We start from the raw sequence: 21398 nt of genomic DNA on the forward strand, positions 1-21398 counted from the left end.
AGGCGGGAGCGGGGCATGAAGAACCGGGTTTTCTTAGAACCCAGTGGCGCCAGGGACACGCCCAAAGTCGTCGGGTTCTCCTGTCTTGGCAAACAGAGACACGGAATACTTCTAGGTCAGAGATCAAATTTATTAGCTGCAGCTAGTAACAGTAATCTCAGCAATACAACACGGTGTACAACTCAAGAAACTGTTCAATTTTCATAGAGCAAGACATCCCTTTTTATACACCATATTCTCATTATAAATGTACACCCACTGCGCAAAATTCTGACCAATAGGACACATTTTCTAACTGAGTATCACATTAACAAAAACCCAATTTACAGTAACCCAACCCAAAAGTTAATTATTAGGACTGTCCCAAATTCAATTTCCACAAGCCGGACAACCCCATAATTGAAAGCACTACCCATGTAATGAAAAGTCGTAAGGAAAGAAACAATTCAGATGCTGATTAGGATAAGATATGTGCAAGGAAACTAAAAGTTAACGATATCCTGAACATTGATTGGTAATCTCAAACAACGATCAGCCAGAGAAATTGGCTTCGTGAAAGGGTCAGTTTCAGGTGACGGGGTCAGCGTCTTTGCAATTCACTCACAAGTCAGAAAAGGGCCTGTTAATGCATACATGAACAATGAGGCCCATGCAACTTTGTTTGTTCGGTTACCTCCACGGCCTACGTGAGGGCAACACAAAAATGGCGTCGCAAACAACTCAAACAAAATGGAGTCTGATTCGAAATCACAGAACCTCAGGCAGAAGGTGAGGGGTCCGGGGATAGCGGTGAGCAATGGAGGGAAAACGGAGGGGGGGGACGAAACAACAGTGAGGGGGAAGCAGAAGAAAATGACACAATAACGATGTCAGGCAAAAGATAAAACAGTAAAATGAAGGGAACAATATCAGGCACAAAATGCAGGCAGTACAATGAAGGAACAGTATCAGGAAAAATACTGGGGCGGGGCCTGCGGTGGAAAAGGGGAACAGGTGGCTCGAACCCTGCAGCGAGGGCTGGATGGACCAGAGGCGGCACAGAGAACTGCTGAGCTGTGTGGGGAGTGATGTCCTAGGACCAAGGTCTGAGGACTCAAAATGAAGGAAACCATAAAGTTGAAGTCCTGTGCTACAGCCGTATAAGTACACTTTGCATGTCAGTCTTTCTTTTATCTTGTTTTATTCTCGCTAAACCTATAAACCCTTGTACTTGTGTTGTTTCTATCATTTATCTCTCCTTCCTTTCTCTGTGCTAGTTCTGCAATCTCTTTGCTCCGGTTTCCCGCGCTTATCTCCACGCTTCCCCAGGCTCCTCCCTGCGGCCTGCGGTTTTGGGCTGTGAGCGGACCATCTGCTTGACCTCCAGCCCGCATAATGACTCCCCAAGTCCCCTCCCTGACCGAATGTGGTTGGCACTTGCCGGAAGTGTGAGGGCCGCCTGCAAATTGTGACAGTGTGTGCTTCACGCAGTGGGAATGATTGAGAACATGGTACCACATTTCTTCCATAACAGCAGCGAGAAGCTATGCAGAATAATTTGGAAAAACTTCAGAAAGAAATGGCTGCCCTTCAGGCTGTGCTGGAGCAGAACGAAACGCAAAATTTGGAACCGCAGAAAGCACCGGGCGGTCGACCCCAGCAGAATGCAGTAGGCTGGCCCAAAGAGACAACGGAGTCCCCCGATAAAGGTACGTGACTGGCAAAAACATCCGGAACCAGGGCTTTAAGTGGGACGAAACACCGGGGGTGTCGCAAAGGGGTCTGGACGGTGTAATTAAGGGCGTGGCTTAAAATACGTCTACTAAAAATCTGTGCTTAGCATAGTGTGCGGGCCCGACTGGTATTTTTCTGCTTCTGTCATTGCATCTAGATATATATTACAACAAGTAACATTACATCTACTACAAGTCAGGACTGGTAGCTTTGTCAATGGCTGTTAGTTGCATAAGTATAATAAACAACTTTCTTTTATATAATATTGAAAATTCTTCAATTCTGACATGATGAGACTGTGAAACAACTATAACAAGTCTTGTTGAAGTTACATCACAGACCGGGAAGGGTGGTACTGCTGCAGAGTTAAAAAAGCCTGAGAGTGAGAGCAAAAATGGAGAGCCCGTGAGGACCCGTCTCAGCACCTGCTTTTTAGAACCGCCTGGGCTGAGCACCGGCAGGACCAGGCCCACTTACAGTCCTGTAGCTAAATACAATTTTAAAGCTTACTTGATTGACAATGTGTGGCTTCCTGTCAATATCAGGAAATCCTTGAATTGTTTGTGTCAACTCAACTCGCTAACATTTTCCTAGGGGACAAAAAGTTTGATCTGTGGTCTTACAGAGTACTGCATTGATTCCAGTACGGTGGCATTCGCTTGAGGGAGGGGGGGGGGGTGATATAGTGTGTATGGGAAACAAAGCATGTACATCTACTGGCTGAATAGCAGAATGTAAAACAAAAAACCTTGGATCAATCCCGGCTTCCCCAGTTAACCAAATTGTGTGATCCTTTGCAATTGTTTTATTTCACTTTCTCTCCGTTTTTTCCATGATGACATATAAGAGGACCTTGAAATACATGTTCAGGATGTGGGCTATACAAAATCTTCTCCGGTGTTTGGATTAATAAACTATAATGTTCTTTTCCAGGGGAATACTCATCAAAGTCATAAGCACTGAATAGTCCCAACCATGCGCGGGGACCCTGGAGCATGTATTAAATAAATATAAATATAAATATAAATATATATATATATATATATATATGTATGTGTATGTATATGTATATATATGTATATATATGTATATATATATATATATATATATATATATGTATATATATATATATATATATATATATATATATGTATATGTTTTTTCTGGCTTCCGAAGCACACCAACCTCTGAGTGTTTATGCCTGACGCGTTTCGGTTAATCCCTTAATCATAGGCTCACTCCACAATTAGCATATCAGCTGACACTTTATTTCAAAGCTCCAATCAGCTCATTACTTGCTTGCCCCAATGCCTGCTGGGACTTGTAGTGTCACACCGCTGCCTCCTGCCCAATTGGGCTAGGTAAGTGAATAGTCCTTCAGCGCTGTATGCGCTGTGATGTGCCTCTCTCTGCCCATCTCGAAATCAGTCTTGCCACAAACAGCGACAACATGGATTGTGCGCCGTGACCCCCTTTGGCAATCCTGGGGTGGTGCTTCCCTCCTACGCCTAGAGCGAGGCGTGACAACAATTCCAATATATATATATATATGCTGCCTATAGAAAAAGAGGCTAAAAAGGCCCAAATTGCATTGAGTTTTTCATTCAAAATGCTCCACAACCAATCAATATTTTTGCAATACAGGAAATGAAATTTTAAAGCGTAATACATAGCATTTATTTGAAAGGAAAAAGCAAGGGAATGGAAGGCATTGTTACCCAATAATCTGCATTGAAAATTATAACAGAGAAAACTGCCACCATGCCTTTTAGACCTCCAGGACCTCCTGAATCCCATCCTGACCCACAAGTAGTCAGTTACGTCAGGCCTTTTTAGGTCGAGCCTAAGGCATTGATTTAGCAATGCTTGTTGGTGAGATATTTAGTGTGGCTTTCAAAAATGCTCCCAAAGGCGGATTGCCTACAGTGCATGTGAGCCGGACGCGTGCACATAGCACACCAGTGAGCCTCGGCATCAGACTTCAACGGATATGCTCCCACGCCACGCAATGCAGAGAGCTTGTTAAAGGAGCTGCTCCTCCTGCAAGCTCTTAAACACAAGGAATCCGCTCCCCCCAGCCACGCAATGCCGAGAGCTTGTGTTCTTTGAGAGAGCTTTTCACGATTAAGGACTTGTGCCCTGCCATAAAGGGACATCACACAAAATAGCTGCAGCATATTTTATTTTTCGTAGCAACGCCTCTGGCCCACTCCAATTCCGCTCAGTTTCACAATGAACGTACTTTTTTTTATGCACTTCCGGCGCTGTGGCTGGCCTGGTCATTCTTTTGGTTACTTCCTCACATCTCTGTAGAAGAACTGAAATGCTCACATGGTAAAGGCAAGGAGATAACACGGCCAGCTGTTTCATGCAAAACACAGCGGGCAAGCAACCGGAGAACATTTTGGTTATTGAATTATATTTGTGTCAGCGTTTCACCTTTCATCATTTTCAATAAACAGAGCAATGCATTTCTAAAGTGCAGAAGAGGAGGTACCCATTTTAAAATACATTTCTTCATTATCGGGAGATTGTTTAAAAAAATGTTTTAAAAACATTTCATTTGGGGTTTCTTTCAGGCAACGGTCTCCTTCCTGTATGCCCCATCTCTGAACTTAATTAAGTCGTCCTCCAATTAGCAGTACAGTACGCATCGTAACAGTAAGGTTTACGCTTTGGAAACACTTATTTCGAAGAATTCAATTCATTTTGTTCAATTTCCTTTTTAGCAGCTCAGGAAATAAAAATACCATGTTTACACGCGTTTACTTGCCTGTTTCCAAACTCTACTTTCAGCTCCATCAAAATGATCAAGTTTCTGCTCAAACCATAGCTCCTCTGACGTGTGGGAAGGTATGCTAACAAGCTGCTGTTTATACCTAAAGGCAAACACACCTAGGCACAGCGAACACAGCAAAATCACACGCAGCACCTCAGAAGCCATGTCTGCTCTGAACAGGAAAAGCAGAGAACAGGTCATATGACTTACTGTCAGCTGACAGGCACGTGTGGCACAGTTACGGTCTCCCTATTTTATTAAGCTCATATGGGGGCGCACAGGAAAGAAGTCCAAAAACGAGCTGTCGGTTTTGAATGTATGAAAGTTTCTCTTTATTTGATATTATTCATTCTTTTTTTTTAAAAAAGCAGTCACAATGCAATTTGCAACAGAGTCAGCCAACGCGTTTCACTCCCTACCAAGGAGTTTCTTCAGGGCGAGTAGTGTTTAAACTAGTAGCGCATGCTCATATCCTGGATGGCTGTAAAAAGAGTTCCTTGCCTATTTGTTTAATTCCCTAATTGATTCGGTTGTGCTGTGCAAAGGTGCTAGGATTCCACCTTACAATTGTTCGTGACTCTCAACCGAATCTCACAAGATGAATAAAAGAATTCCCCTATTAGAGAAATGTCACGCTCCGATGTTTAAGATTCAGGTGAAGAAGATCATATTTGTTTCTTCTTCCATGTATAGATAATGGTTCAAAGGTAGTGAACCCAACAGGAATTCCTATTCTGCATCAAAGTAACAGCGTGGATGGTACTGATGCAGAATAGGAATTCCTGTTGGGTTCACTACCTTTGAACCATTATCTATACATGGAAGAAGAAACGAATATGATCTTCACCTGAATCTTAAACATCGGAGCGTGACATTTCTCTAATAGGGGAATTCTTTTATTCATCCTGTGAGATTCGGTTGAGAGTCACGAACAATTGTAAGGTGGAATCCTAGCACCTTTACACAGCACAACCGAATCAATTAGGGAATTAAACAAATAGGCAAGGAACTCTTTTTATAGCCATCCAGGATCTGAGCATGCGCTACTAGTTTAAACACTACTCGCCTTGAAGAAACTCCTTGGTAGGGAGTGAAACGCGTTGGCTGACTCTGTTGCAAATTGCATTGCGACTGCATTTAAAAAAAAAGAATGAATAATATCAAATAAAGAGAAACTTTCATACATTCAAAACCGACAGCTCGTTTTTGGACTTCTTTCCTGTGCGCCCCCATATGAGCTTAATAAAGTACCTATGATCTGGATAACACAGCGACGCCAATTAGCAGCTGACGTTGAGGGTGGCTGCATAGAAACATTACAAGAGACTTTTGGAACTGGGTTTTAGGTGCGGCATTGTAAGGTCCGCTGCTACATCTTTGGTGCATCTCAAATCCCGGTCTCCTTATTTGTCTATTTTTTTTTAAAAGCTCCGGACAGACGGAAGTTCCCTTAACAACTGAAACTAAGGAAGTTTGTTGAGCTCTTGAGCTTTCCAGTTTTATGAGTGAGTACCTCATTCATTCTTGAATTTCCTTTGATATCTAGGACATGTGACATCTGGTTAACTACGACTACAAATCCCAGCATGCAACGATAACGAATTTAGCTGGGCGAGTTACGCATAGAACTGGGACACTTGAGAATTCTGAAGAAGTGGAAAAAAACAGAAAATTACACGCAAGAAAATGCATCATTTTATTTTGAATGGAAGCAGAGATATTACACAGCATCCTCAGGGCTTTAACCTGGCCGGGTCTCATCGGTACTCACCAGCAGTGTTTTTTAAAGAATGCCTCGAAATGGTTGCTCCATCGGGCTCTGTTTTGTTCCCTGGCTGGCACAGCTAGTCCCAACCCCAAACACAATCCCACACACAACCAAACCCCACACACAACCCCCCCCCACACACACAACCCCCCACACACACACAACCCCCCACACACACACAACCCCCCACACACAACCCCCCCCACACACACACACACACCCACACACACACCCACCCCCCCCCACACACACACCCCCCCCACACACACACACCCACCACACACACCACACACACCACACACACCCCACAGCCCCACACACACCCCCACCCCACACACACAACCCCACACACACAACCCCACACACACACAACCCCACACACACAACCCCACACACACAACCCCACACACACACAACCCCACACACACCCCACCCCACACACACCCCGCACCCTCACTCTATCTATATGTCTATCGCCCTCACTCTATCGCGCTCACTCTATCAATCTATCGCTCTCACTCTATCTATAGCTCTCACTCTATCGCCCTCACTCTATCTATCTCCCTGTATTGCTTTGCCCACTTGCGTAATCTGAACTTACGCACACCACTTACTTACATAGAAACTCCAACACTCCACTGGAGGTAAAAATGAGCTTTATTAATATTGTAGGCAAGGGCAATAAGTCACTGAAACTAATAAATTCTTAGGCACCGAGTGAAAGGCAATGAACAATGAATACACCACACTATAGATCTATACATTTGAAACTGTGAATACAGGCATATAAACAGTTAATGTACAAAGCACCTCACCAGATGCGTCCGCACCGGAGAATCCAACATCCCTGGCCAAGCACTGAACACCAAGTCGGGAACCCTGTAGAGACCGGGGGCTCAGGAAGTAATCTCTCCAGGCACCAAAGTTGTCCTGCGAGTGCGTCCACTCCAAGACTGAGTTCCTGAGCTCCACCCCAGAGACACCGCTTTTTATAGTTTAAATCAATATGTTCGAGAAGCCTCTAGCAGGCGCTCTCGCCCATCTATTCGCAGGTGCTGGCCTCATCTCTGCATCAGACCCACCCAGACAGACCTGGCCAGATTCTGTTTTGGGCAGTGCCGAGGCAAAAGACATTCCTTTCCCACTCTCCGGCCTTGGAGACTTGCACGGCCATCCTCTCTATGTCCTAGAGATAAGTATGGAATGCATGAAAACACTCTGAAGGTACAACATAACCTCACGAGGCATCCTCACGAGATGCCTCGCACCTGCTTGCACTGGTTTACGGGAAAAACATGTTTATGTTACTGTTGAAATGTAACTCCAGGTCAAGGCAGCACAAAATGGAAGTGCAATGCAACAAAATGGAAGATCAGAGCATTGCATGGAATCAAGGCCAACATGTGATTTAGCACGTGTAAAATGGCAAATGCAGTACACTCCCTCACTATCTATCTATCGCCCTCACTCTGTCTTTCTATCGTACTCACTCTATCTATCGTACTCACTCTATCTATCGCCATAACTATATCTATCTACCGATCGCCCTCACTTTATCTATCTATCTATCTCCCTCGCCACTCTGTCGCCCTCACTCTGTCGCCCTCACTCTGTCGCCCTCCCTCTATCTATCTATCGCCCTCCCTCTATCTATCTATCGCCCTCCCTCTATCTATCTATCGCCCTCCCTCTATCGCACTCACTCTATCTATCTATCGCACTCACTCTATCTATCTATCGCACCACCACAGCATCACCCAGCACCACCACAGCATCACTCAGGGGCACCACAACATCACTATGTAGCGCACAGCATCAATGAACGCCACAGCATCACTCAGCGCCACCACCGCATCAATCTGTGCAACCATTCAACAACAACTGGTTCAAATATGTTCTCTCAATGTTTCAAGCTTTATTACAAATGTCACAAAAAGATGTTAATATTTCACTTCTGTTCTTGGATTTTCGTCACAATAAAATACACTGAACATAATCTTCACAAAAGTTATTTACCAAAGTTTAAGCAATTACCATTATATATTACAATCACTTTTATTTAAGTATTAATTATTTGAAAAAATTAAAAGCCATTGTTATTTGTAATATCAATACATCTAAGTCACGTAAATACAACACATATTGCATTCCAAATGCTATAGGTGTCACATTTTCAAAAGTTATAACTATTGGCATTGTAAATGACAAAGCTATTAATTTCACTATTTTCAAAACCAACACATAAATAAAATATTTGTCATTTACAATACCAATAGCTCAAACTTTCCTAATGCGAGACCTATTGCATTGCAAATGCTTGTTTACAGTGACATGAACATTCGGAGGATAAACCATATGACGGCTGCTGTTTTAAGTATTCGTCCATGTAGGAGGGAGGGTTGCTAATGCATTTGATGAATACTCCCCTGGAAAAGAATAAGGATTACAGGAAAGCAAGTTATCCTTCTCTTTCAGTGGATCAATAGTCATAAGCACTGAATAGAATAGGTGGCCCATCCTACACCCCTGCTGACGAATAGAACCATTGAACAGCAGTTGAAAACAAATTATCCAAGGAGATTTCTTAAAGAAGCCTGCACTACTTGAGCATATGTCTGAGTCAATACAATAATGCTTAGCAAATGTATGTACTGATCTCCATCTGGTAGCCTTGAAATCTGCAATGTGGACATTTCTCAGCAGAGCAGCAGTAGCTGCCTTCCCTCTCAGAGAGGGCCTTGGGTCTAGATCACGGGTACTCATAGTACGGCCCGCGGGCCTTGAGACATCAGATACCCGTGTTTTGCATTTTTTTTTAAAGATTGTCTGAAGCAGCGCGAGAGACTCTGCTGCTCTGTGGGGGCCCGATGCTAGCGATAGCCAGAGTAAAGCTGCAGGGGCCTAAGAGGAGGTGAAATACATCAAGCCTCATTAACATGCAAATGGTCTTTTAAAGACCTGTTAGTGTTCAGGTGCGGCTGTGAGTGTGTGTGTGCGTGCCCCGGCTGACACACAGGCAGGGTGTGATGACAGAGGGTGACAGAGGGAGAGGGAGGGAGTGAGTGAGAGGGAGGGAGTGAGTGAGTGAGAGGGAGTGAGTGAGTGAGAGTGAGTGAGAGGGAGTGAGTGAGAGAGAGTGAGAGGGAGTGAGTGGGAGTGAGTGAGAGGGAGTGAGTGGGAGTGAGTGAGAGGGAGTGAGTGAGTGAGAGGGAGTGAGTGAGAGTGAGTGAGAGGGAGTGAGTGAGTGAGAAGGAGTGAGTGAGTGAGAGGGAGTGAGTGAGGGAGGGGGAGGGAGGGGGAGAGGGAGTGGGAGGGAGGGAGTGGGAGGGAGGGAGGGAGTGAGAGTGAGGGGGAGGGGGACGGAGAGGGAGGGAGGGAGTGAGAGGGAGGGAGACTGAGAGGGAGTGAGAGGGAGGGAAAGTGAGGCAGACTGAGAGGGAGGGGGACGGAGAGGGAGTGAGAGGGAGGAAAAGGGAGTGAGAGGGAGGGGGACGGAGAGGGAGGGAGTGAGAGGGAGGGAAAGTGAGAGTGAAAGGGAGGGAGACGGAGAGGAAGTGAGAGGGAGGGAAAGGGAGGGAGACGGAGAGGGAGTGAGAGGGAGGGAAAGGGAGTGAGAGGGAGGGAAAGGGAGTGAGAGCGAGTGAGAGGGAGGGAAAAGGAGTGAGAGGGAGTGAAAGGGAGGGAGACGGAGAGGGAGGAAAAGGGAGGCAAAGGGAGTGAGAGAGAGAGAGGGAGGGAGGGAGTGTGACAGGGAGGTAGAGCTAGAGAGAGAGAGAGAGAGAGAGAGAGAGAGAGAGAGATAGAGAGAGATGTGTGTATGCCGGGACTGGTGGCGCTGCAGGGACCTGTGATCAACCTCATGGTCAGTTTTTTTTTATTGCTCTAGCCCCGCCCCCACCGGTGCGGCCCTCTAACACAAACCAAACTGTAAATTTGGCCCCCGAGAGAAAGTTTGTGAGTAGCCAAGGTCTAGATGGTAAGCACTAATTGGCTAACTAGTAGGCAAGCACTATACAGGAGACTATCCACCTAGAAATGGTTTGCTTGGTAGAAGCTATATCCGTTCTGACATAATCTGATGTACTAACGTGGAACGGTTATGCATGTTAATAAAATACACTTTTTGAATTTAGAAGAGACTTTATTATATTTTTACACTTTTTCTGCCAGATGTCTTTGAAAATGAAGGCGTTACTAGAGTTAAGCAGTGCAGGACACATTCGTTTCTCCTTTACTTGAACTTCAATTAACATTTGAATGACTGCATGCCTGTTTAACATATTTTTTTCCGGTAGGACTAAGTCGAGTTAAGACAGCCCGGTGGTCGTGCTGACCAGGGGTCCGCACGTAAAGGTCAGGGGGGCCACATGTGGTCCCCGGGCGATACTTTAAGTATCACTGAGATAAGATAGCCACTTCTTCACAGGCATCAGACCTCTTTTCCCCCCACTTTCTCCTCTAAGAACTTGTGGACAGTCTATGTGGACATACCCTCCAGTGTCTTGATATACACAAGACCCCCTCACTTTTATGTGGAAAACGCACAGGACCAGGGAGAAAAATACACAACAATATAATAAAGGGTCCTGCCTGCCTCAATCTCTTTCACAAAGGAACAAATCTAGACCACACTTTGCTTATTAGTTTATATATAGCATATTACTTTTCCATTTGTATTTATTGTTCTTTTTATAATCCTTCCCCAAAAAACATTATTTGTTATTTATTACAAATCAGACTTATATTAATTTCTTTATATCATACACAGGATTGCAGTTTTTCAATTATTGCATTTTTCAAATTCATTTTACAAATGTAAAACACTTATACCTCAAAACATCACAGCTTTATACCTCAAAACATCACAGCGCCATTTGACCTCCTATATCACACACTCTACTAACATCCCATTTTCACTGCAAACCATACTTTCAGGGTAGACTAATCCTGAAAAACAACAAATGTCCTAAATACACCGGCGGACTCTCTATAGTTCTCTTTCTGGTGTAGTGGCACTGGACTGGACTCACTGAAAGTCAACACACGTTTTGTTGGTATTTAATGTTAGGTTGCCACCTGCTTCAGCACCGTATTGTAATTAAATATGTATATAACGCATCAGGGGCTGTATTACAGAAGGTACCCCGGGGTCGCAACAAGTGTTTGCGCCCGCTTTGCTTGCCCCGGGGCACTTTGATAATATAGAAGGGGTGCAGACGCTTGTGCGTCCCCTTCTATAATACTGATAGTGCTGGCGCACTTAATGCACCAGTGCTTCCTTCAAAGTGTGTTCCCTCATTTGCATAGGGGCATTCCCTATGCCAATGAGGGAATTCCTTTGGCTCTGTGCCCGCACCGTATTACAGACACATGCAGAAGCCCTCAGTAGGTGCACTGACTGCACCATGTAAAAGGTGGCGCACTGTCAATGCGCCCCCTGAGAGTAGCCCTCTGCCGGAGGGATAAAGGGGGTCCCATGGACCCCCCAGACATCCCCTTTGAAAATGCAGGCAGGTGCCTCCTGCACAGTAAAAACACAGAGCAGCTGCTCCGTGTTTTCACAGGAATGCGCTGCCCTGGGGGCAGGCATTCACACCATTATAGGGCGCATTATCATTGTTTCCACCCGGTGCACGTTTTGAAAGGTGCGCCCGTCGCAAACAATGATTATGTGTAATACGGCCTCAGGAGGGCAAAAAGTGAAATCTAAAAAAGCTACAACAAACTATCAATGCTGTTAAATTCATCATTTACTTACATGTATGATCTGTTCAATATTTTTAGTTAATAGGAGCAAAGCTTCCACATTATTTAGAAAGAACAGCATAACTGGACTATCCCAACACCACAAGGTGCTCAAACAATACCAGGCAAGTAGACTTGTCTCGCTTCATGTAGTTTTTTTAGATGCCTGCCCATACTTACCTTTGTTCAAACCTCTGGCTGCAGAAACCTGGTAGCAAAATAATAGCTACCCCCACCAATAGTATTTGTTAACCTTTTGAAAGAATTCTAAAAGGCCTGCAGGTAGTGACTCCATACAAGCAGGCGCGGTTCGTCCATTGGGGCGTGGGGGCGTAGCGCCCCCTGCCCGAAGCCGCCCGCAGCTCCCTCGGCGTTTTTGAGTTAAGACTGTGACAATCATGTCAATGAATCAACATGACGTCAGACCGCCGGGCGGGCGTCATGATTGATTGACATGATTGTACAGGCGGCAACACAAGTGCGCATGCGTGGGGACGGAGGGTGAATTTTTACCCGTGCCCACGCATGCGCACTTGTGTTTTTGCGGCGTTGCGCATGCCCATTAGGAGCCCTAATGGGCGTGCTGCGGGCAAGAAGGTACCTGTGCCCCTGGCGCCAGGATTGACCATGGGCGCTGTGAGCCTGTGACGTGTGGGGAGCAGAGCCCAGAGGTGGCGCGGACCGGGACCGGCAGCAAGGTAAGAGAGTGTGTTTTTAGGTCTCGTGACCTTAAATGCGCGCAAGCGCATTGAGGAACGAGAATTCAAGTGCTCAAAATGCTCATGAAACCACCAGCTTTTTGCTGGCGTTTTCATGCAGTTCATGTGAACCACGTGTTCAAACATGAACGCGCATCAGCCTCCCTCCATTTGCCGCACAGCACATCAAAGGGCTTCGCCCAGCGTGCGCTCTGCGGCTTCTCGGCTTCTCCTCCCCTAACTTCCTTGCATTTCTCCTCCCCCTCCCCAGCCAGCTTCCCCCAGGCCGTGTTCCCTCATCCCTTGCACCCCCTCCAATGATCGCACGTCACGACCAGAAGATTTGTTTTTTTAGAACAACCTCGTACAGCTCCTGCCTTGACTTTTCTTGCTCCGTCTCTTCTCCAGTGTCTTCCTTCTCGTCCATGTCTCCCTGGTCTTGTTATCTGCCTTTTTTTTTACCTCTACTTGTAATTGCACACATGTCACTTTTTCCTCTTGTAACGTATCGCTTGCTACCTCTTCTATTTTGTTTGCTTTTGGCACATGCACAATTGTCATCTTTGCCTCATGCAATGTAACGTTTGCTTTTGTAACACGTCCACTTGTAATTTTCTCCTCATGTAACGCTACTGTTCCCATTGTGAAGCGCTTTGACACCTTCGGGTAAAGTCCGCGCTATATAAAAACGCATAAAGTAAATAAAAAAATTAATCAAATCTATTCTCCCTTTCAACAGCTGTCAACGTCTAGCCTCCTGCCACTGCTCTTTCGTGTCCATGTCTCCTCCGTTCACCCTCTCTCTACTCTGGCTTCTCCAGCGCCGTCGCATCTTTCTTAACCTCCCCCTCTCGCTTGAACTCTTTCTTCCGTGGTCTACTGTTCGGGATCTTCAGGATCTCAGCGTTCCCAAATCCCAAGTCTCTGTCTCCCTCTCTGAATAACAACTCCACGCTTGCCCCTGTTGGTGGGTCTCCCTCTTCGGGACTCCAGCATCTGTCTCCTCACCTCTTCCCGCCCTTCAACGCTCCTCCCTTTATCTGGCCTCACACTGTGTCGCTCCGAACTCCGCACTTCCCTGCCTTTGCATCTCTATCTCTGCCCCCCCCCTTCACCCCCCACCCCTTGTGCTCTTAGCCTCTCCTTCCCAATTCCGTCCTGCCCTCCAGGTACACCTGGTTCTCACTCCACAGAGTCCACACACCCCTCTGCCACCTCCACTCACCTCACCCACTCCCGCCGCCAGGGCTACAGATGCCTACAGGCCGAGCAGAGCCGGCCTCACGTACACACTCATTATCTGAGCCCAACATGGCCACTCCACTAAAGCAAATACCTCCCCATCTATAAATATTCAACATTTTGGTATCTAACTACCAGTGCAGGTTTGACAACAGCCAAACAATTCCTACTCTGAGTGTGCATCAATCTTAGCACACTTTTCATGAAGAAGTTTATTAAGAAATGATAAAGCCTTGAAAAAGCGACTATTGAACATTGCGTGTTGGCTTTTTTTTATTTTTTAACACTAAACGGACCCTGAAAAATATCTGATGAATATAGATAGGATGCTTTGAACTGTTATTTATCAGAGGAATAAAGAAGCTCAAAAGAACAAGCATTGGAAATGCAATAGGTCTCGCAATAACGCGAGTCTGAACTATTAGCATTGTAAATGATAATGCCCTTTATTTTTGCGTTCTGGTTTTTGGAACATAAATAAAAGGCTTTGTCATTTACAAGGCCTATAGCTTAAATTTGCGTTAAAACGAGACCTATTGCATTGCAAATGCTTGTTCTTTTATTTTAAAGTGTTTGGTGCGAGCGTGCGTGTATGCATGAATGTTTGGTGGAGAGTGTTGTGAATGGATGTGTTTGTGTGTATGTGTGTGTGAATACATTTCTTTGAGTGTTGTGTATGTGGGTCGGGAGGGTGGGGGGTCGCCGCCGGCCTGAGTGGCCTGGGGCCCGCACTCGCAAATCAGTTTGCGCCTCACCACTGTAAAATGTCACCAGCCGCCCCTGCATACAAGCACGACCGGAGTAAAGCACCCTTAACACCTTGTAGGAACTCGAAGGGAGGAACTGTTCAGGAGAAAAAGCGCTTACGCTCTCTTCTATTTCATCAGAATGTGGTGTGATATCCCATATATTTCAGGAGAAAGAGGAGTGACGAGGATTTCAGTCAACACGGAGCGAACTGAAAAAAAGAGACCGAGCACAAAGAAAATAAGGGGGCCCAAGGGCCCTCAAAATGAATTGCCTTCTACATAATACACATGCGCATAGTATGCGCACGCTTCATAGTAGATGCAATAGACGTTATCCAAGTCCACGAACCTTCACACAACTAACGGTGACATCCTTCACTTGAGGTTCCACGGTGGTGTCTCGCAGGCGGAGAAGGATGACTTTCTCCTTAGATTCTTCTCATGTGTCCGGCAAGTATGAGTAATTCAACTAAGGGTGGTTAACCGCTCTTTTCTAAGAGAGAACAAACACATACGTTCACCAAAAGGAAAATTACAACTGGAAAAAATTCGAGGAGGCTGATGAGGCGAGCGTTCAAACTAACCCAAATTATCTTATGTTAAAACAATATTGTTTTGTAAATCTCTCTTGACCAACAATATGTCTGGGGAAAAAACCTATTTATTACTTCCATTTACCTCTCCCTCGCTCCATCACTTGCCTTCTTCAGTTTTTCCCTCATTGGTGTCAAACAGGTAAAAATGGTAGAGTTAGACACAGCTCCTATGGACATACAATGCCTGGAATTGGATGTACAAAATGTACTTTGCTGGTATTTGCGCACAACACAGTTGTGTGGTACAAAATGTATGCTGATGGCTGTATGACTTTGCAATATATATATATATATATATATATTTTTTTTGATCCGGAGTAATGCCACAATGTCTCTGTGACCAGCTTGAACTGCAATATATGCCCTCCAGTTCGCCAGTGGTATAAGTGTGATAAAAAGGCGTGGTGTGGTACCCTTAAAATAGCATGGCCAAAGAAGCTTATCCCTTTTAAGGAACTCTGCCTATTTAATTTAGGACCTGGATTAAAACATGTGAACTAGATGCCTGTCCTTTACACAGCGTGCCACTTGACCTGTATTTGGATGCCTCGCGGAGTTTTCTGTTATTTCGTCTAAACACGTCGCACAACAGTGAGCACTGACATCTAAAACAAGCCAACCAAGTTCACTTTACCGGTACTCGCTAGTGGTATAAGGTTAATGAGTAACAACAATTATATTGTGAATAAGTAGAATTGAAAATGTTTCATTTCTGAAAATATGATTTAAGCTACATATCACTAAAGTCTGCGAAAGGGGTAGTGATCTTCAGAGTCTCTAAATCATTCATTTTCTCCACTTCACCTTTTCGCTCCTGGCATTTTCCTGAAATCCTTCCTCTGCATGTCTCCTACGGCCTGTCCTTCCTCTCCATCACTGTATTTTGACTCTGTCCTGCGAGTTCTTCCTTCAGTCATCTTCTCTTCACCTTTCTGTTTGTCTCCTCAGCTGTAATCACAGTATCTCCTTTTCCTTTGGCGCTGTCTATATTTCAACAGCCCTGTACCACTTTCGCACACTTTCCATACAATGACCATTACAATTAACAGGTGTGATGATCACTCTGAGTGCGCTAGAGAGAGGCCAAAGTTTGGATTAACATGAAGTCTAATCACCGCTAAGACCCACTGACAGGGACTTTGAGAAACTCGCCCTGCTTTGATCCTCCACTCCATAGCTGTAATGGTCCCATACCAGGAACACCAGCCCATAACATGAACTCACCAAGACACTTGGAAATATACAATGCATGAAAATAAAACTACAGAAACAAAACACCTGGAAAAAGCAAATAGCCTTAGGGGAATACACAGTGAGGTGAAATACCTAAAATGAGATCAGGGTCTGCATCGCTGACGTGGATTACCTTAAGGGTTGTTAAAGACAGTGTTGAGATATTGATCAGTGTTTCTGCCTTTGCCATTAAGCAAATGAATTTAGGGCCATGTGGGAACCTTTTCAAGGTCTGTTTTTAAGTACCCCACGTCGGAGTGCACTTAACCAAACAATCCAGGGATCAGGGTTGAAGTCTTCCAGAAGGGTCATACAAAAGAGAGGAAGAGTTTAGAATCTGAATAATAAGGGTTAACAATAAGTAATCCAATCTTATCCTAATCCTGAAAGAAATGAACATATGCCAGAACAGGATACATTTACCCCTTTCCCAGATGCAAGCATCCAGACAGCTAGAATAGAGTCTAGAACCTTAGTCCTAAATCCCAGTGCGCCTCCTTCTCCAGCTCGTAGCGTTATCACTAAATTTGAGCAGTTGCCTGATAAATATCAGTAATTGACCCGCCTGACGCAGTAGCCCAGACGTTCACCTCTCATGGGCCTCGCCTGCTATGAGCCATGGAAAGGAACACCTAAAGTCTTATTTAACACCCGGATTGACACCTTAACTCAGTGACTTGGATAGGGGTAAATGTCTTCCTTCCCTGATGGCCTGTTCCAAATCTAATTAGTTCTCACACATCTGATACTGCCCTGAACGTGAAAGATAGATGCACAGGGCTCTATTGATCCCCAGCAAATGTAGGCCCCTTAATTTAATCTGACGTTGAATTGTGGGTAAGGGGCAGTGGTAATGGTATACACCTTTCTGCTACAAGGATGACCGCACTAGAAAGACACCTAAACCTAGACAGAGAATGTCCTGTCCAGAAAGACGTGAAAGTAGGAAAGTCATGACAGTCTGGCACTAGCTCATGGAGCCTTTCATAGAGTAGATTGCCACCTGTAAGAAAGTGGCTCTGTATATACTGCACCAAAGTAAGGTTCAGTGTGCACAGAGTCCACAGTCCCCAGAGGTATGGCAGAGGCTAAAGTTAGATATAACCTTACTCTCTAAAATGATAGCTTGGTCAAGCAGTTAGACAGTATCAGATGACAGTGTAAAGCATTTGTTGTACACACTCAGTCAGCAAATGGTCTCACACACTCAAGAACTGAACTGTAGGCCAATGGTTTTGTATATAAAAATATATTGTTTATTTTAGAACCACCGGTAGGTATCATAAATACTTTCTCATAATGAGATATTGCAATTGAATACTTTCAAATAGCAATAGACGTTTAAATGCAATTGATTGATACAGTTGTTGCAATAGGCAACATAAGTTAAACACAATTTAACATTGAGCTCAATGAGAAGTTTTAAGTATATGCATTAAAATCACTTTACGAATGTTTTTCTTACTCCGGGCTGGATCCTGGATTCAGCCCTGGTGCATTTCCTGTAAACAGTTGAAAGAAATCGTTTTTTTTGTTACGCAGGCAATTTTTAAGGAATATTTGTATGTTTTGAAAATTCACAAGAAATTCGGGGGAAAAACAGGCAATGTTATCCTATGGGAGGAAATCAGGTTATCGGAAAATCACGGTTGTAATTACTTTTAAGGGTCATCGCTTGTCACCAAGATCCAGCACTGGGATCTCTTCTGATAGCAGGTTAGTAATTTCGTTTTCGTTGATCGGACGATTTTTAAGGAATATTTCAAATTTTCAAAACTCGACACTTCGAAAAAATTCTGAGTGAAACCCAGCCAATGTTACCCTATGGAGAAAATCAAGTTATCGGTCTTTGGGTAAGTACTCGGCTGGCAGAGTTAAGGTTCTGGGGGTGGACTCAGGGGTCTCCCAGGGTCAGGTAGGTACAATCGTTTACACCCTCAGCGGCACAGGGGCAGCCGGGTGCAGAGTGAGTAGGCCCAATTTTATCCTATGGAGCATAGGGGAACTTTGGTTGGTGGCTGCTAGCAGGCAGGCCACGCGACTGTGGGAGATGAGCTCCTGGTAACTTACACAGGGCAAGTGGGGAAGTAGGATAGGACAGATGCTGCACTTCCAGTGGCACTCGGGTGGCTGGGTGCAGGGTGCTTTTGGGCCGTTGGGCGCCCAATGTATTTCAATGGGAAAGAAGCAAGTCGAACAAAGGCTGCAAACTCGGGGACAGAGATTCTTCAGGTGCGACCACCACTTTGAGAGGTAAGTTGGGAAGCTGTAAGTTAGGAAGCCACCCATGAGTTGGGCACAGGGGGGCGTGGGGCGCCGGGTGCAGAGGTGTCTTTTGGTGTCGGGAAATCTTACCCTCAGCTGGTTGCGGTTGGAGGGGTCCCTGGTTGTGAGGCTGCAGGCGTCGTCAGGAGCGTCCAGGAGGGTCCTTGGGTGCTGGATTCGTGGTCAGAGTCGCCGGGGGGACGTCCTCGTGGTCTTTGTTTACTCATGCACAGGCCGGGTTCGGCGGGTGCAGAGTGTGCTGGATTCGTGATGAGCAAGGCAGTCGGGTCCTCCGGGTTTTCGAGTAGGATAGGACAGATGCTGCACTTCCAGTGGCACTCGGGTGGCTGGGTGCAGGGTGCTTTTGGGCCGTTGGGCGCCCAATGTATTTCAATGGGAAAGAAGCAAGTCGAACAAAGGCTGCAAACTCGGGGACAGAGATTCTTCAGGTGCAACCACCACTTTGAGAGGTAAGTTGGGAAGCTGTAAGTTAGATAGCCACCCAGGAGTTGGGCACAGGGGGCCGTGGGGCGCCGGGTGCAGGGGTGTCTTTTGGTGTCTGGAAATCTTACCCTCAGCTGGTCGCGGTTGGAGGGGTCCCTGGTTGTGAGGCTGCAGGCGTCGTCAGGAGCGTCCAGGAGGGTCCGTGGGTGCTGGATTCGTGGTCAGAGTCGCCGGGGGGACGTCCTCGTGGTCTTTGTTTCTTTGTTTACTCATGCACAGGCCGGGCTCGGCGGGTGCAGAGTGTACTGGATTCGTTGGAGTCCCAGTCTTTAGATGAGCAAGGCAGTCGGGTCCTCCGGGGTTTTCGAGGTTACTGACCACAGGAGACACCAGGATTTAGCAGGAGCAGGTTCGAGGGTCGACAGGCCTGTAGGGCTGGGGCCAAGTCAGTTGGTGTTGTCCTCTTGTTAGCAGCTGCACGGCAGGTCTTTTTTCTTCTTGTTTCAAAATCAGGGCCTGAGGAAGGCAGGTTCAGGGTGCCCATAAATACTAAATTTAGAGGCGTTCCAGGTAGGGCAAGGGCAGGGACCAATAGGTCCCGGTCCTGGGGTGAGTACACCCCCTATCCTGCCACTCTACGGTGGGAGGGGGGCAGGAGCCTAGCTCTGATTAGGTAGGGCTCCCCATTCTCAAAATTGCGAGAGCCCGGAGTTGTGCTTTACCTCACCTCCCCCACCTGAGGGGTGGGGTTGGCAGAGGCTGGCACACACCCTTTCCTTCCTTTGTTTTTCCCGCCTGTCTTACCGCCAGAGTGGGGTGGTCAGAACCGATGGGGGCCAGTTGCTAAGTTCAGCAAGTGGCCTGGTGAAGCTCACAAAAGCGGCATGCCTTTGAAGCTCCCCCTGCCCATCCTGGGGGAGGAGACCTAGCACCTCGACTCAGGATGTGCATTGTTGCAGGCCCAAGAGAGAGGAGGGCTCTCTACCCTGGGGTCTAGCAACATGTCTGCTAGGTGGCAGCCTAGGCAGCCTCTCAGTCAGGATGCTGGTTGTGGTTTAGTTTCAGGGGGCAACTTAAGTTGCCCTCTGTCGTGCACTTTACATTGAATTCCCACACTGGCATCAGTGTGGATTTAATGTGCTGAGAAGTTTCATACCAAACTTCAGTCTTCAGTGTAGCCATTATGGTGCTCTGGAGCTCGTAATGACAACCTCCCAGCACCGTATACTCCTAATGGCATCACTACACTAACAGTACCCAGGAATGTCCCTGGGTACTGTAGTGGCACAGGGCTCATGCACATGTGCCCACACCACTTGCATAGTGCACCCAGCTGGAGGGGTGACTGAGGTATGCCAGGGCAGTGTGTTTGTGGGCATGGCGGGATGTGTGCCATGTCGACTCTCTGTTTAGTTCTGCACCAAGACACTCAGCCTGCACTCAGCCTGTGTGTCCGGGTACAGGGTCTCTAAGGGTGGCACAATAAGTGCTGCAGCCCTTAGGGGCCTTGTCTGGTCACAATGCCCTGGGTACCTAGGGTACCATTTACCAGGGACTGATATGTGGCCAGATATGCCTATTGGGTTTAGGCTTTAATGCAGTTTTAGGGTAGGAACACAGGCTCTGGGTACCTGATTGGCAGGAACCCAGGGCACACTCAGTCAAAGTACATCAGCAATTCAGCAAAAAGTGGGGGCATACCATGCAAGAAAGATGGCACTTTCTCACACTACCTGCAAGTACAAATTGTGGTTTCAGAAGGGATTTTGAAAGTCCTCTTACGGTGATGGTAATGTTCGGGAAGGGGTCGGACATTCAATGACTGTCCTAGGTAGAGACACTCTTCAGATGCTTGATGTCTGCCAGCCTTCCCTAGAGTACTTAAACCCTTTATAGTGCTCCATGTATTCACGAGTAAGGAGCATCTACCAGTCCTATACCAACCTCCTCTTGTTATATCGAAGCTTACATCGTGCCTTGCAGTTCCATGGGACTAGCTCACTATCTTGGCACCAAACTTGAAATAACGCCTAATGATGATCTTCTGCCCTGCTCTTACCCTAATTGTCTTCTCCTTATCCAGGGCTTCATTTCAGGACATTTCTGGGACCTGGATTTGGACATCTTGCATTTGCAGAGCAAGGGAGCTGAAGTAGATTCCTCCTC

The 21398-nt window shown here is 46.1% G+C and overlaps 1 protein-coding gene and 1 long non-coding RNA gene across 3 annotated transcripts in view; one reads left to right on the top strand and one right to left on the bottom strand.

Annotated features, from left to right (window-relative positions):
- Nucleotides 1-21398, top strand: part of BRCA1 (BRCA1 DNA repair associated) — a 553713-nt gene that overhangs the window by 270678 nt on the left and 261637 nt on the right. For both annotated transcript variants that reach the window (XM_078645314.1, XM_078645315.1), the window contains exon 12: nt 1514-1688. In XM_078645314.1, the coding sequence (XP_078501440.1) occupies nt 1514-1688 (175 nt within the window). The remainder of the gene's footprint in view (nt 1-1513; nt 1689-21398) is intronic.
- Nucleotides 1-21398, bottom strand: part of LOC144755918 (uncharacterized) — a 174588-nt gene that overhangs the window by 42913 nt on the left and 110277 nt on the right. The gene's annotated exons all lie outside the window — the stretch shown is intronic.

This window comes from Lissotriton helveticus, chromosome 5_1, assembly GCF_964261635.1.
Source record: "Lissotriton helveticus chromosome 5_1, aLisHel1.1, whole genome shotgun sequence".
In the NCBI taxonomy this organism is placed as follows: domain Eukaryota; kingdom Metazoa; phylum Chordata; class Amphibia; order Caudata; family Salamandridae; genus Lissotriton; species Lissotriton helveticus.